This window comes from Symsagittifera roscoffensis, chromosome 3, assembly GCF_963678635.1.
Source record: "Symsagittifera roscoffensis chromosome 3, txSymRosc1.1, whole genome shotgun sequence".
Lineage (NCBI taxonomy): Eukaryota > Metazoa > Xenacoelomorpha > Acoela > Convolutidae > Symsagittifera > Symsagittifera roscoffensis.
This window is the reverse complement of record NC_087064.1, coordinates 11483241-11500405: the sequence shown is the minus strand read 5'-3', so window position 1 is coordinate 11500405 and position 17165 is coordinate 11483241. Positions and strand designations below refer to the sequence as shown.

At 44.5% G+C, this 17165-nt stretch overlaps 2 protein-coding genes across 2 annotated transcripts in view; one reads left to right on the top strand and one right to left on the bottom strand.

Moving 5' to 3' along the window:
- Positions 1-1619, top strand: part of LOC134841568 (echinoderm microtubule-associated protein-like CG42247) — a 55359-nt gene extending 53740 nt beyond the window's left edge. The window contains exon 20 of the mRNA XM_063857598.1: positions 1485-1619. Coding sequence (XP_063713668.1) covers positions 1485-1616 — 132 coding nt within the window. The 3' untranslated portion in view covers positions 1617-1619. The remainder of the gene's footprint in view (positions 1-1484) is intronic.
- Positions 1620-1667: 48 nt separating this feature from the next.
- Positions 1668-5234, bottom strand: LOC134841168 (probable ATP-dependent RNA helicase DDX49). The gene is made up of 2 exons (XM_063856972.1): positions 4184-5234; positions 1668-1991 (listed from the first exon to the last, which is right to left on the bottom strand). The coding sequence occupies exons 1-2, from the start codon at positions 5226-5228 to the stop codon at positions 1747-1749; spliced, it is 1290 nt and encodes a 429-aa protein (XP_063713042.1). The 5' UTR covers positions 5229-5234; the 3' UTR covers positions 1668-1746.
- Positions 5235-17165: the final 11931 nt, after the last annotated feature.

Below are 17165 nucleotides of genomic sequence, written 5' to 3'. Positions count from 1 at the left end.
CGGCTGGAACACCTTTGCTTACTGCAAGGGTGAATGATAGTCATAAACATAGCCAACAGGCTGTAAACAGACCAGTTTTTTGAAAAAAGCTCTTGTTACGAACTTCTAAGAGAAAATAATTGGCATTAGCTTTTTGAACTTCAAGAAGAATATCAAGCACTTTTTGATAACATTAACTAAAGTTGAGAATAGGCTTTATTTTTTTCATTTCGCTGGGGAATCTAAAAATTGAATTCCTTTTTCGAAATTTTTTTGTGATCTGTACTTTTTTTGCTGATCGATACTGGATTTTGCCTTCCTTTTAACGAAAATGAGCTGAAATTAGAAAGAAATCATAAGTCAAACCGTGAAAATTTAAATTTGAGCCTGAACAAACTTTAAGTCTTTTCCTAAAAGAAATCATTACGACCTATCTGAGAGTCTGAACTACGTTCATGAACTCTCAATAAACACATGACTTTTAACTGTTTTCAAACGATACCTAGTTTCAGAATTATGAAAAAAAAATTCGAGAAAAAACATATCTGCAGCAACATTAGGCCAGCACAGCCAATTTTCAGTTGTCTGATTCACAGAGTACAGCTTTTGGGCAGCCAAACTGATATTCTTTGCTGTGAATCAAGGCCCAACTTTTGTGACCAAGCACTTCAATTTGGAAGACTTCCATTGAGCTCAAATGAAGGCGCGTCAAATATGAGGTTTAGAAGTCATAAAGCTCTCGTTCTCGCACAGATTTGTTCTTCCGATCTCAAAACGAACATGATCTTCCGATCTAAAAGTGAACGCAACGCCTCAATCTGAGGTTTTTCGTGAATTTTATCTGTTTCGATGTTGCTGCAACCTTTAAAAATGAAAGATAAACTTTTTTATTACGGAGTTGATTGTTTGGCCCTGACATTCTCGCCATTTTGAAAGCGGAAATGACGAGTTTTTTCGCGTCATTTCAGCTTTCAAAATTGGAGTGGGCATGTTGCCTACCTTATAGCAAATTAACTTGAATTGAACTGAAAAAGTGCATAACGATATGGGTATTTGGCATTAATTTTGGTTTTAAAAAAATCAATGCATTAAAATTTTAATTTTAGTATAAACACTATTCAACCTTTAAGAAATAGCACAATATTGTTTCTTGTCAAACCACAACTTTTAATTATTCATCTTTTCTCCAAAATCTGATTCAAGATGAGGTACAGGAACTTGCAGTTATATTAAAATTTTAATTTTAGTATAAACACTATTCAACCTTTAAGAAATAGCACAATATTGTTTCTTGTCAAACCACAACTTTTAATTATTCATCTTTTCTCCAAAATCTGATTCAAGATGAGGTACAGGAACTTGCAGTTATATTTTGACTTTTTCGGGATACTAAAATCATGGCGTGCAAACTTTGAAAATTCAGTCCAAATCACAAAGCCATTATTGGTCTTTCGCCTGAAGCGGATTTGAGTTTTGTCGAAAAAAAATTAAAAATCATTTTTCAGTGTTTCTTCACCGAGCAAAAGATGTGCAGTAGCAATGTGACTCAACTAGAGTTCCTACAAGCAGACAAGACACTCATCGCCACTGCTGGACCAGATGCTTGTTTGTTCCAATACCACCTGATCGATCCCTAACCACTCATCACTTCACTTGATTAAACAGTTTTTATCCCAATTTAAAACGCCTTGACCGTTATTCGTCAATTCAATTCTTTTGAAATATTATTTTTCTGTGAATTTAGAAAATTTTATTAACTAAGTTTCCTCAAGATTCCGAAGCAGCAAACGAGTTTGACTCCGCATTAAGTTTTCTTCGTTTCTTTGCTTTGTACTTCATATGTTTTGCGAAGAAGTCTTTCTTGTCCAGACTCATTTCACTTTTTCTCTTTCCAACGTTGACCTCCATCATAAGGGGCAAAATGTGTTCTTCCTCGTCTATTTCTATGACTTCCAACTGCTTCTTGATCCTCTCTTCAATCTTCGCCACTTTCTCGCGATCATTCGGTGTCACTGAAGTCAACGTTTAAATTATGATTTTGATGCTCTGTACCAGTCCCGTTAATTTTTGCAAAACTTTACTAGCAAATTAAATTATACTCGAACATTTTTTAAATTTACCCTTTTTAAATTATACTCAAACATTTCATTAGAACTAGAGAACAGTTATGAACATTTTTTAAAGAAAACTTATATATTAACTTCATGAGTATGGAAAACTGGAAAAGAGCCTTTTGTTCCCACTATTGAAAATGGGGATGAACTTTGGATTCGACTGTATTTTAGTTTTTTTGTTTTCCCTGCAATATCAGGTACAACAAAAAAGCATCAGATTAGGAAGAGTGATATATCATATAACCTAGGCAAAAGCGTTTTCCAAAAATAATTTCAAAATATTGTGAAAAAAAATTGAATTTTTTTTGTGAAAACTTTATTCATTTTCTGTTGGTTGGTCATTTTTTTAGTGAAATGATATCGATTATGAAATTCACTAACTCTCTATCTTTCTACACATTTGTACAGTTTCCTTATCACACCGCGTACAACAAGGACTTAAACTTTTCTCTGATAGCTAGAACACAAATTTTGATTCAGAAGAACAAAGCCGAATTAGAAAACCGCAAATGCGACACAAAAACATTCTAATGTTCAAGAAAACACCACTAGAAAAACAATTGCAACCAAAATTCTTTCAAAAGTTTTCCAAAGAAACAGCTACTTATTCTCAACACTTTCATTTAGATCTATTAGAAAAACTCAACTCGATCGAATCATTTCATCGAGCAGCAAATGAAATAGAAAAAAACAATTAAAAACTTTTTAAAAAAAAAATGCGATCAAAAGCAAGCAGTATTTCAAACAAGGATACCCAGTTGCTGCCGGATGAGCGAACTGAACTAACGCTTAGAAAGTTACCAAATTAGGCATACCCGACAACAGTTGTGAACAGAAGTGATGAGAGGATCTGAGCGAAAGCCTAAAAGTTAGACACTCTATAGAAATAGTAAAACATAGCCAACAGAGTTGGAGAAGAGTCAATCAACGCAAAACAGACAAAAACTGACTTGTTTTTTTTTTCAATGTCAACTTTCGATTTTCGAAGAATAAAAACAGATTCGCTTAAAGCTCACCGAATTTCAAGAAATTTAAGAATGATTTTTTTTTGCTAAAATCAAACCAATTTGAGAAAATTGGAGGGTTAGGTTAACTTTTTGTTGCGCTGGAAATCTAAAAACCAATTTCCACTTTCGAAAATAGAAATCAGTTACGTTTTTTTTCACGCCATTTCCTTTTTCGCAATTGGAGAGCTTTTTTCCCAAAATTTTAGCAAATGAAATTGAATTGAAATCAAAAAGAGTAAATATACCTAAAGGCATTCATAAATGCGCTAATATTTTGGTAGTTATTAGAGCAATTTAGAGCAGACTTTTTCTGAAAAAAATCATCACGGCCTTTATAAGAGTCTGAACTAAGTTCAATGAATATATGAATATATGTTTGGTGTATTTAAACATTTTCTTAAAAAATGGAAACAAACAACTGAATTTTTTTGACTTTTTCTGTAGAAGGCGCAAAAAAAATCGAAAACTATTTTTACTGGAGCTTAACTTGTTCGTAGGCTCACTTTGAGCCTGAACAAACCTATAGACCTTTCATGAAAAAAAATCATCGCGACCTTTAAAAGAGTCTTAACTAAATTCATCGCCTCTTCAAAAAATTAACCCATTTTGAGAAAACTGGATTATTAGGTGAAGTTTTTAATCAGCAGTGAAATCTGAAAACAAAATTCAACTTTCGAAACTAGAAATGAATTATGTTTTTCGTGACCTTCACACTCGTGCTGTGCAATGAACGGAATTTCCTGAAAAACGCGAAAATAATGGCCTATATAAGAGTTTGAACTATGTTAATCGTCTATATAAGAGTTTGAACTACATTTTGATTCGATTTTTAGTGAAAACTGTTGTCGAGCATGCCTATTTCAATACGTTTTTAAGCGTTTGTAAAGTTCTCTCATCACACCACTTAGAACAAACTACATTAATTTGGAAGAAAAAAAACTTTTTCGTCTGTGGTACCGGCACAGCAAACGGCTGTCCTTAATGCAAAAAAAACACGACTATAGAAAATGAGTAAAACATGCGACTCAGTTTGGGAAAATTGAGAGCGTAAACAGACAAGAATTTGCTTGAATAAAAACTTACCAAACGTAATGGCTTTGCCGGCTGCTCCAGCTCTTGCAGTTCGACCGACTCTGTGTATGTAAGTATCGGAATCCCAAGGAACGTTGAAATTTAGAACTAAATGCACATCAGGGATGTCAAGACCTCGACTGCCTACGTCTGTGGTGACCAAAACGCGAGCATGTTTTGATTTGAATTTAGAGATACTCAAGAGTCTCAACTTTTGTCGCATTGCCGAGTTCAAAGCTACGTTCGACACATTCACCTGATGCAAAAACTGACTCATAGCTTGACAGTGCTTGCATGACGAGGTGAAGACAATAACTTGCGCTTCTGGATTAATCTCCAGCTCGGATTTCACCATATGAACTAAATACGTGTCTTTTGCTGCTGGCGCAACAAAAATCATTTTTTGGTCTAATTCTTGAACTGTCGTTTCTGATTCGTCGTTGGACCATTGAAAAGGTTCATTTTTTGCAAGCTTTAGAACTTGTTGCAGAACTGATGTCAGTGTTGCACTATATAAAAGAGTTTGTCTCTTTTCAGGAGCATTTTCTATGATAGTTTTCATACAACTAGCCATTGAATCTTCAAACAGTCGGTCCGCTTCGTCAAAAACAAGATATTTAATTTTGCTTATGGAAACACTTTCATCATATTTGAGTAACTCGGCTAGCCTTCCTGGAGTGGCTACTACAATGTGAGGCTTAGCAGAAACTTCGCGACTTTGATCCGATCTGTCTAGACCGCCACACACTAAACTGACTCGTATATTAATGGGTTTGCCCAAAACTTTAGCTTGATCCACAATTTGACATGCCAATTCTCTGGTAGGAGAAATAACAACTGCAAAAACACCATAAGGGTCTCTGCTCAAGTGTGTTAATATTGGAATCAGAAAAGCTGCAGTTTTTCCACTCCCAGTTTTTGCACATCCCAAGACATCTCGACCTGAGAGAGTCGGCGGAATGCATGACTTCTGGACTTCAGTTGGATTTTGGAAACCAAGAGTAGCACATTGCTTAACTAGCCAATCGGGCAACCCAATATTTTGGAATCCTGACATTCAAAACTTCTAGAAAGAGAAACATAATTAAAATCGAACGCACGCGTAAACAAGAAAATCTCATCGTAATGTCTGGCGCATCCTATCTTTTTCAGCTCGAGTAAATTGATAACCAGAAAATCACCAACCTGTACACGAAGTAACTTCTTCACTATAGCAACCATAAACGACTGGAGCTCCTTTTAACCGAATCAAAATTTTCAAGCGTTCATATAATAATATTCATAAAAAATTGTTTCCAAGTGAAGTCATCACACGTCCAGAATTACAAATGAAGAATTTGTTTTTTTTTTCTACAAAAACATCACTTGAGAGAGCGCCGCCGTAAAACTAAATTAAGCCTGTTTTGGGGCGTCTCAGATCGAAAAACAAAGTTTTTTTTTGATATCCTTGAAGTTAGGAGGAAAGAAATCCTCGAGACGATAGCCCAGCTTGATAACAAAAAATATAAAAATTTTACCGTTTGATCGAAATTGCGGGTTTACCAGAATAATCATAATAATAATCATATAATAAAAAAATGTTGTCGATAAACAGTAAATGAGGCTTTTTGCTCCGCCTGCAGAAAAAAAGCAACAGTCCTCAAGTTAGTAACATGTTACTCTATGCGTTTTGTAGTTTAACTATAATAAATATGTATTTGCCTCCTTTACTGTTTATCGACAACATTTTTTTATTATATGATTATTATTATAAGGATTACTCTGGTTAACCCGCAATATCTATCAAACAGAAATTTTTTTACCCTTTTATGGAGGCGGAGCAAAACGCAGAATTGTAACAGTCGCCTACTTCGGTCACATATGAGGCTTAAGAAAAATAGGCCCTATAACCATTGGCTCAAGAGTCAGGGACACTATCTCTTGTGTTTTTCTACCTCAAAAACGGTCGGAGCCAATTCGGTTCGCTTGCGACATGAGACTAGAACCCGTTACAGCTTAAAGGCTACTACCAAAATATCACCCCACTCTAGAAAATAAGAACCTTCCCATACTTAGGTCTCGAGATACCCAAAATACATAAACGCCGTTAAAAACAGGATCGGAACAATCCGTTAAGTTATTTTTTATTAGACAGTGGAACTTTGATCCATTTCAGATGGATCAACCTAAAACTCGCCTTATCTCAACATAACAATCATAAAACACACTCGAGAAAATTAAATTTAGTACTTACATAGCAGCACGCTTGAGACACAGAGTAACTAAACTAACTAACGACTCTGGCATAAATATAATCAAATATAACTCAAGAAGTTTTCTAATGATGAGTCCCAATCAAGGGAAGTAAGTTTTAACTCCAGAATATAGTTTTGGCTCTGGACCATTGGGAGACTTCACTTGTCCACCTTTCCGGTGAAGGCTCACACTGTACCAGTTGATTTTAACTCCGGTCTCTTGTTCGTTTGGTCTCCTATATCAGATAGGACAGCTCTACTCTCGTTTTCTATGATGGAAATTGCGAATAGCGATTTCCCACTGTATATATTTGACGACTTTCCCGCAATTGTTAATTCGGTCGTTCTGATTTTTCATTTTATGTTTTCAGTTGTCGCGAGAAAACTGAGCATGACAGGCTCCATTCGAATTTTTGAAAAATAAAACTCCACTCCAAAATCACGTATATTCGTGTCCCTCAAGGTCAAACTTCCAGATATGACCGACTGGCACATAGTCCCCGGACTCAAGATCGATGTCCTCATCGCGTGCTGCCGTCTGTCAGTGAATACCCAGAAATCCGAGTGTTACTCAAGATACAGTGCCAGTGGTCATTTACAGAAGTTTGCAGCAGACTTAAGTTTATCTACACCCCAAAATTCACAACCATGTAAAATTTTCACACTATCGCTAAACAGCAATTAAAATCTGCACACACCTGCACCTGTGAATTCTCGCTTTTTAAGCTAGTAATTTAAAATTTCTTTTGCCCTATTCAATCAGGAAATTGTCATGCAGCATTTTGATTAATATAATAGATATAGCATATTAAAAACTATATCTCATTTGTTAAAATTTCTTTTTGGTTAACCCAGATTTCATCCGAGTTCACCCTCGAGCCCCCTCCCTCTCAAGACTCAAGACTCTAGAATTCCCTTTTGAGCCACCGGCTCACCTCGTGTTCTTCGTCTTCGAGGTACCAGACCCATATATTTGACACTGTGATCTGTTTCAATAGTGCCTCTTCATCATCGGAGCCGATCACAACCTCCTCCCAAGCCTTCAGCTGTTCATAGGATCGCATCCACTCCCTTTGCTCCTGCAAACTCTTCGCTTGATTGGGTAAACTCTTCACCTTCGACTCTCGGTTCAAACAGAAGGAATTGTGAAGACTCAGGCTTACATTTTTCGCCAGGTCTTCCTCTAGTATCGACTCCCTCGCTCTGGTGTTGTTTCTGGATACTCTACCAACTCTTTTCCATCCCGTCGTGATCGCATTTCGATGGGTCAGCAGAGGTCTCTTGAAGGCCTCCGGTCCTATCTCGGCCTGGAACTTTCGATATTCCTTTTGATATTTCCTCATATGGTCCTTCGTTACCATGTATAACCAGGACGTTAACGTCGCTCGAAACCAAGGAAAGAACCTTAAGCGGCTCCATACGTGTCTGACTTCCATTGGTATGGCTAACATCTTGCATGCGGTCTCAAACAACTCAAACCTCCTGCTGTAATCTATCGCGTAAATCGACTCTGCCGTTGGCGTCTTCGATTCCCGATACTTTGCTACATTTTCTTCAATCCATCGTAGGGCCAGCATCGTGCTCACCATCAAAATGGTCACCTTTTGCTGATGATTGGGAAGTCCCAACGACCTGATATCCTCCACATCCCAGATCAGGCAGAGATTCGCGTGGTCCGGGTACCACACTGTTTGCGCCAGACAGTGGCATGGACAATCGCCATGTGTGAGGTCGATGCTCCTAAGATTGCGTTCTCCCGAGGCTTCTAGGAGAGGCTCAAGTTCCATCATTTTCTCGTGTATCGCGTCGATCTCTTCCAGGTTTGGAGCACCAACCATAGGTTTCCCGATCACGTTTTGTCTCTCGTGGTCACTTGTGTTTTCACCTTCCAAACCCAGAAGTTCTTCCCCCCAGATTTCACTCAAGTTGTCCCTCTGTTCTTTCGGCACTGTCCCTCGGATTTTCCTCAACAGCTTGTGTGAGTGATGCGACATCCGAGCCAGTCTTACGCATTTGGGCACTGAGAAGGCTTTGTCTATCAATACCCTTTGGCTGGATACTTCCACCATCGCCATGTGTAATGGATAGTGGCTGCCACATAGGTTGGCAATCACTGACCCCACTAAGGACTTCGCATTCAGAGGCAGACCATAGGCTTCGCTCATGGGAAATCCCATTTCCGCTTCAAGTCCAACCTTCCAGTTCTTGATGTGTTTCTGGGTCACTTGCAACACCCCGGGCCATGACTCCACGCTCAACGCGGTCACCAAGTGGTGTTCTGACTCTAGCCTCTCCAGTGACTGGAGACTGCACATTCTTGAGAAGAATCCCAGAGCTTTTGCTAGGTTCACAGTGGTACTCGCGTAACACTCAGCCACTATCTGTATTTCACTCTTCTCCCTTTCGGTAATGTCTTCAAACCAGGTGACTAGGTCTTCTTTCTGGAAGGACTGTATCCTGACGCATGACCGTCCATTGCAGGTGTGCTCGCCATTTCCACACGTCGAATCAAGACAACTGCCCGGCTCCATTTTCTTCACCGACCCTTTTCTACTCGTCACTTCACTTGACTCCTTCACCTGAGGCAGGATCAGTCTATGCACTATACTCAATGTCGCCAGATCTTTATCCTCTGCTGGTGCTAGTCTCACTCGCTTCCTCAATCAGGCTCGCATGGGGATGTGGAAACCAGGAGGGCCTCAACAACTTCCACACCACTCCCAGATTCGTGACCAACATGCCATCCCCGTTACCCATCTTCAGTTCGACTCTTTTACTTGAGCGGGGCACACTTATTACTTCTGGTGTCTTCTCGAGAATCAAACCTAAGCTAGGTCTCTCTCTCTCTACAGTGTCTATCTCCACTGTCTTCTCTGTCTAGAACTTCAGCAGCTCCGCCACCTCGTAGTTTCTGTGAGCGCATCCGGCTTCCGAGTCCAGGAAAGGGTTGTATGCCATCCCCATCACTCCAGACACATACTGGTACTCTCCCTTTTTGTTGGGTTTCAAGTACTCTCCTGGCGAGGCCAAGTTACGGTGTACGTCGTGTTTCTCCTCGAACTTCTTGTTGTAGAATCTCCGTATATCATTTAACTTCCTGTGGCTCTCTAGAGACTGCCTGGAACCACCCTCTTTTTCTATCCCAGTACTCTGGTATACGTTCAAGATGACTGCTGAGACTCTCCTTTCCACCGTCTTGCTTCCGAATGCTCTTTGGTGACATGCTAGGATGGTACTATCAGTCATCATCGACATTATCCACCTCAAGAAACAAGTAACATCTTTCCTCCTTGCCAGACTCAAGCCTGAGTTATCCCTAGCAACATGTTGCATCAGCACTCGATACAACTCTAGATTCTTGCCTCCCAATTTCAACTTATCAGACGATGTCAGTGTCTCTAGCTCTATTCCCACCAGACTCCACGCAAACATCAGTTGTCCTGCGGTTCTAATGAAGGGATTCGCCATCAACGGCGATGCCGATGAGGATGTTCTCATCGCTTCTTCAAAATGATCCCTCAACAAGTTCTGCCAAGTTCTCTTCAGTTGGCTCCCCAATTCCAATTTGTTGATATCAGCCCTCTGCTGGGTAGCCCAGTTGCGACGTTTGCGTGACACTCGACTGTCGAGCTTCTTTAGGCAGTCTTCCAATTCCTTCAAGGTTTCCAGGGCCACCCACCACGGTCGGGAGGTGTTCCTCGTTTTATTCTTCTCAAGAGGATCGCTAGTCACTTGCTTCCCAGTGGCCTGATGTTCATTTGAGACCCATTCTTTGCCGACGTCCACCTCCCATGTCTGCCGCTCGTCGAACCTCGTTTCATTTTTGTCTTCTGAGGCTTGAAGTCTTCTTCCGTTGTTGAGCCGGTGGGGATCTCCATCTCTCTTTCTACGTCGAGCAGTTTTCTTGATTCGTAGCTACTCTTGTAGGCTGCTGTCTTCCATCGTGCCAGAACCATGGGGGCCGTCTCTCTCAAGTTTTTCTCCGAGACCGCATCCGCTGAAGGACTACCCAATCCCTCCACCTCTCTCTTCCTCTTGCGAGACCTCACGTCTTTACTTCGGGGCGTTGCCGTTATCATTACTGATTCGACTTCTTTGTCTCCATCTAACCCTTCCAACTCTTGCCTCCCCCTGCTCGAGCCTTAAGGATATTAGTACTTTTAATTATACTAATAGTTTCGACCTTATCCCCCCTTAAACTTTCAATTATTTTATTGTCAGTTTTTTGTTTCAGAGTAGAGCTGTCTTTACATTGGTCCTCTTTGGTCTTCCGTGATGCCTTCCTCAACTCGACCATCTTGCTCAGCAGTTCTCCTCTAGCTTTCTCCTCCACACCTGTCCCCATCAGGACAGGCTCTCCGAACTTCACCACCGTGTCCCACAGCTCTTCCTTGAAATCATCCAATGTGATCTCGTCATTCACTTCTCGATTGAAATCATCCAGAGTGCCTAGGAACGCATCCCTGTTTCCCTCGAAGGTGTTCTTCTCCCTTCCTTCTGCGCTCAGGAAAATCATTCTCATATTGGGAGTCTAGCTCGTCAATGATAACTCTAGATTCTTGCGGGGAGATGAGGTCAGAGGTTGCGTGGCAGTGTCTGCCCAATTTTCTCCGCTCAGATCCTTCAACAGTTCTTGAGTGGTGAATTCCTCCTCTGATGGTTTTGGCTCCCGTGTGTTTCCCACTTCCATATCCTCTCCTGCCTCGCTGAGAGTCTCGTCCATGCTTTCCTCTCCTGATTCTACTCCTCTTTTCTCAAGAATCCTCCTGAATCGATCTTCTACAGGGCCGCTCCTTTTATCCCCAGGGGTGCCCACCGATAGGGGTGACGGTGTCGTCGGACCCGTTTTCTTGTACTCTGTCAGAGCCACATACAATGGGCCTGCTGCATCCAGCTCCTTCCCCTCCTGTCTCATCTCCACTTGCTCCAGTCCGTAAGGTGCCCGGTATCTCCTCGTGGCAAACATAATCTCATCTCCTTTCAGTGCAATATGTCCTTCCTCCACGATCATCCTGCCATCATCCCACACCGGCAACCTGTTCTCCAGATCTGCCCGCTCAAGTTTTCTCAAGACTTCTCGCCGTCAGAGGATTTAGGTTCCAGAACTTGGGGTAGGTTTCGATGGGGTCTTCGCGTTTGCCTCCCATCCTACACTGCAGTTGTCCTCGGAAACTGTATGTCATCAACTCCGGATCCTTCACTTTTCCAAAGAGCACCGTGTTGCTCGTTTGTGCCCTCAGCACCTCTTGTTGACACCAATTGAGTGTCGTCCCATCCAGTATACTTATGAGGCTCAAGTGGGTCACTGAGTAGCAATAAGCTGTCACCAGAGGATCTGGAAACGCGTACATCACGGCCGGTCCATAAATGCAGGTTACGACCTCCTCTAGCCCCCGGATTATCCCCATGGGGTCCGATCTCATGGCCAGGCACAGGTCTGTCAACAGAGGCATGCCCCCATTCACTTTCTTCCATTCATCTCGCGTCTTTGGGCTCTTTTCTTCACCAGTCAGGTGTCGGTTCTGCATCAGGAGGTACTGCACTAGCAGCGTCTTCAGCCCGGCAGCACACTTGTACGAATAGGTGTCAATGCTCGAGTGGGTTCTTCCCATCGACAGGGGCTCCCCATATTTCATTAGCCGATGAAATGACACCAGTTCCCCATGGGTTAGAAGCACCAATGCCAAATATCCGTCAATCCGGAGTGTTTCCACATCCCGACTGAACATGTACGCTGGGCCCATATTGAATAGGTACCTCGGGTAAACCAAGTACAGTGCCAACAACAGACTGATGGGCATGTTCAGAATTTCCTGTATAAAGGCTCCAAAGATAGTCTCTTTTGCACTGAACACTCCAGCCATGAACTCCTTCCCCCAACAAGGACTCAAGAACTCATAAATCTCGGAATCCCTCATCGTCTTCAGCTCGCCCCTTGCGTGCTCCCTCCAGAATCCTCCAATCGTGACCTCAATGGCCGCTGTGACGAACCTGGCCACCGTCATTTCCCTTTTCTCGGCCACTTCCAGCTGCTCCTCAAGAAAATCCCAGATTTGCTTCACAAGAGGTGGAGCATTCTCTCTCGTCTTCTCCGTAGCGTTTTCCAATCTTGGTGTCAGGAAGGGGCATCTGCCTCTCTCTTGTGTCAGTCGATACACCATCGACTCCAGTTGCTTCTCCGTTGCGGCCACATTCTTCCTTTCATTGCTCGGTCCTCTAGACTTACTGGTGGAGCTTGTGATAGTTAACTCCATGCTTCGAAACCACAGGCTGGCCGTCAGGTGAGTCACTATTGGATAATCATCCCCTATAGCCGGACTGAGCTTGAGTTGCCTGGCGAAGTTTGATATCTCCAGCAAGAGGACCTCGTCCAATACAATGAGGATGTCTGCCAACTCGTAGAAGCCCCTCAACGCGTGGGACACATCCGCCCACGCCGCCGCCAGTTCTGACTTGCGAAGTCTCAAGTTCGTTGGTTCCAACTCCCGATTGGGAGCTGCCATCAGGATACGCCACCCATTCCCTTCCGCTATCAAGATCAAGACCGCATATACAAATTGCAGAGCGGGAGGCATGCTCGCGTACCCGGGGGACGTCGTGAACACTACTTTTGTCTTGGAACCAAATCGTGAGGCAACGTTCTCTTGTACCTCGTTCATCGCTGCAAATAACGTCTGGATAGCTTCCCAGATTCTCTTCGGCGCTGGTTCATCACCCTTGAGCTGCTCAAGAAACCCTGTCGCATGCAAGTGATCATTCATTCCCGCAAACAGTAGTAGCTCGGGCTGTTGTTGTTGTTGTTGTTGTTAGTTGTAGGCCGTCTACAGTGCTGACGGGGGGTAAACCCCAATTCTCCCCAAGTATTCCAAGACGGCGGTTGTATTTGTCTGAAGTACGTCTAGTTTTGGGTTTTCTCCAAGTGTGTCCTTCCGCTCTTTATCCCAGATGCTGCAATGTAGGAGTACGTGTTCTGTATCTTCTTCTCCGTTATTACAGTAGGGGCAGCTTGGGTCATCCACTTGTCCGTGTCTGTGTTTTTTTGCTTGTAGGAATGGCGCCCTATTCAGCCTGAGTTTGTGCGGGATAACTTCTTCTTCTCTTCTTCTGCATTCTGTCGGCATGGGCTGCCCTCCGGTTGCTCTGCGATGGAAGTGATGCGCCGGGACTTGGTGTAGGTAGTCTTTGGACTTGAGTCTCTGGCGTGGTCCTGGCTGGCTCAGTGCACGTAGGTGGTGGTCTTCTGGGAACTGGCTGCATCTGATCAGCAGTTTGGCTGCAGAGTCTTCGATTTCTTGTCTGATGGTCGTGAGCGCTATCTCAGCCCTTGTTTGGGCGGCTGGTGAGCCTTTCGGTGCTCCTGTGATGGCCCGGGCTGCCATGTTGTTGCAGGTCTCCAGATGAGCTATGTGTGAGTCTGCTGTGAACGCACCCCACACTTCCGCTGCGTATAAACCGCCGGGTCTGACATAAGCCCTGTACAGTCTTTTGACGTCGGTAGCACTCATCCCCCAGTCTCTGCCTGCCAGCGCCTGAAGTATCTGGTTTCGCTTGCGGAGCTTCTTGCAGGCTTTCTGGGCGTGGTTGCCGAACCTCAGCTGTGAGTCGATTTGGACTCCCAGTATCGTCACTTCCTTCTTGTAGTCGATTTTCCTTTCTAGCAAAGTTATCGGTGGCTGGGCTTTGCCAGCTGTTTCGCGAGGATCGAGCGAGACAACCACGGCTTCCGTCTTCTCGACTGAAATCATCACATGGCGTTCTTCTGCCCATTCGGTGATGACGTTCAGTGCTATCTGTGTGTCAGTTGCCGCTTCGCCGGGAGTGTCTGCTGCTGCACCAATCGTCATCACCGAATGGGCAGAAGTAGCTCGGGCTCGCTGGGAACTGGCATCGCAAGGCATCTCCGATTTTATTGCTACCACCAAGGTTAACATCTGGTTTAGCTCCGCTCCCGGTAGTGAGTATATCAAAGTTTCCGGCCAAAACAACTTGGGAGACGTTCCCTCAAAATCTGATCCCGCTATGATGACCACCCTCGCAGCGGCTGGATCTGCTCTGTCATAAACTGCCAAGGTCTTGGCCAACTGGGTGTTCCCGCAGGGTTTTCCGTATCTAGGATCGTCTGCCAATCTCTTACCCTCATAAGCGGCGTCCGGCAGTTCCATCTCCCTTGGGTCTAACAGTTTGTCCACCACCCTCAACTGTGCTGGAGTTGCCAACCTAATTCTGGCAATGCTTGTTCGATGCTTGGGAGGCTCCACCACGAGTCCCGGACTCCCCAGCAACTTGAGAGGCCTATAATTGATGGGTCCCATGACCGATTTCGTGGGAATCCCAGTCAGATCCGCTGTCTCCATTATTTTCGCTCTTGAGAAATACGTCTCGTGAGCCTTCAGCCAGTCCATGCACTGGTGTCTACCCAAGTCTTCATGTGACACCCGCTCAAGACCCAAAGCTTCCGCCAACTCTTGCCTGCACTCCAGATCTTCCAAGTCCAGCTCTTTCACCTTCTCCACATATCTCGACCTACTGGTCTCCGCTGGCCTCTCCAGTTGTTTGCTCTCCACCACCACCGAGGATATTACCGAACCCTGAGGAGTTGATGACGTTGCCTCCTCGGCCTCCATGGGTGCTGCGACTGGCAACCTGGTTCGGCTGCTCCTCGAGCTGTCTCTAGAATCGGCCGTCGCTCCCAGGCGACTGGATAGAGCTCTCGGGTTGAAGAAAGGTGGATTTGGGGGTGGCCCGAACGTGACTTGGGCCGTCTCTAGCAACTCTGCCTCCAACGCGCTTATGTGTCTTTGGAAGACATCATTTAACCACTCTACTCCCCTGGGCCTGTCAAAGTGAATCCCGTCTGAGGATGCATCGTTGGGGAAAGCAGATCGCTCCATCTGCTCGGCTACGTCCAGTAGTCCAACGGGGAGGACGCTCCTTTGGTGTATCTGCCTGGTTATTTCATTCAGGTTTCGCACCTTCGTGTTCATCTCCATCGCATGTTGATCCGCCTTCATGTTGTAAGGAATGGTGCACACTGTGAGAATGGCAGGATCCATTTGAATCCGCAATTCCTCAAGGATGCAGCTCATCTTGTCATGTAGCCTCGTCACCTTCCTGGCCTCCCCCCTAGACACGTCATTCATCCCGGCCATCAGAGTTACCGTGTATACTCTTGCCATCCCTAGCATCTCAAGTGTTGCCAACATCTGTGGCGTCGCAGCTCCAGCGAAACTCAAGATCCCCGTTTGCCAATGTGATTGAATCCGGGTCAGCACCCGCAGCAAGCTGTCCCCTACGATCAGGTGGACCGCCCCCTCTGGCACCCGTGGCTGCGTGAGGTATTCCACCCAAGCCGCGTCATGGAAGCAATCCCTCCTGACTCTCTGTGCCGTGCTCCAATCCATACGATTGTGCCTGTGGTATCTGCCTTCTGTGTTCTTCTTGTAACTTGAGATCACCACACTCCTGATAGGTTGCTCCCTCCATGTCGAGGGTAGCTCCACTCTTGCTGGACTCTCACGACTCCTCAGCTGTAGCCTCTCGTTCAATTCTTTCAGTCGTGACGAGCTACCGCTCACCTGACTACTACTCGGGGTTGAACTTGGGGTATACCCAGGCAGCGCGACGTCCCTCAATGGGCGTATTGTTTGTGTCTCTAGGCCACGCAGGGAGGATGTTGATTCAGTTGGTATCCACACCTCCAACCCCTCATTCATATGCTCTATAGCCGCGCGATCAAGGTTAAATCGTCCCTTCGATCTGGGAGCTTCGTCCACCTCCATACGCGACTCTGGCCTCGAGCCGGTAACCATTTGCTCCTTGGGCCTAGCCCCTTTCTGCATGTCAAGCTCGCGTTGTCGTTGCTGGATCCTCTCAAGCTCCGACTTCAGCTGCTCACAATTCGCGGCATTCTCTCGCACTCTTTGTTCTTGTAGATGTTCAGCTTTCAACATATCCAGTTCCCTCCGCGCTTGGTCCTTTTCGACGACCGCTTGATCCCTCTCCATTTTCGCCTGATCTCTCTCAAGCTTCGCTTGATCCCGGTCGAGGTTCGCCTTGTTCCGCTCCCGCTGAGTCCTCTCAAGCTCTCTCTTCATGATAATGAGGTCCGGATACGCTTCCCCCGTTTGTTGCGCTCGCGTCATCGATGGCATCTTACTCGTGCTCTGGCCTGTAGATCTGGCTGATGGTCTGATCGGTAGTGGGAACTCCCCTGCGCCATACTCGGTATTGTTGCTCAAGCCAGGGTTCCTTGCCAAGTCGAATCCCCTTATTCCTCCATCCACATTCCAGGACAGCCATCTGGTTTGCTCTTGGTTGGATATTCCATCGGTGGTGTAGCCGACCATTAGAACCACTTCTGTTGCAGACTCCCGGCATTCGCCCTGTTCCTCCAACTGGAGGATGGCGTTCAGCATCACCGCCATTCTCTCATCCACTTGAGTGTAATCCAGGTCCCTCAGGCGTCTGTACAACTCATCAAGTGTGGGCCTTTTCAGAGCCGATGGCATGGACTTCCAGAATCGATCTGCCATTTCTGTAACTTCCAGGTGATCTTGAGTATTAGCAACTTGAGTTTTACCTTAGCATCTTGAGTTTTACCTTAGCAACTTGAGTACTTGAGAATTATTTTCTTGAAGCGTTGTTCAACTTGTGTGTTCGTTCAAGAACTTCCTTTCTTTCAATTGAATGTAGTTGGGTAGTCAATTTGACTTTACCAAATCAATCTGAAAATAACACTCGATTTTTAGACTAACAGGCTA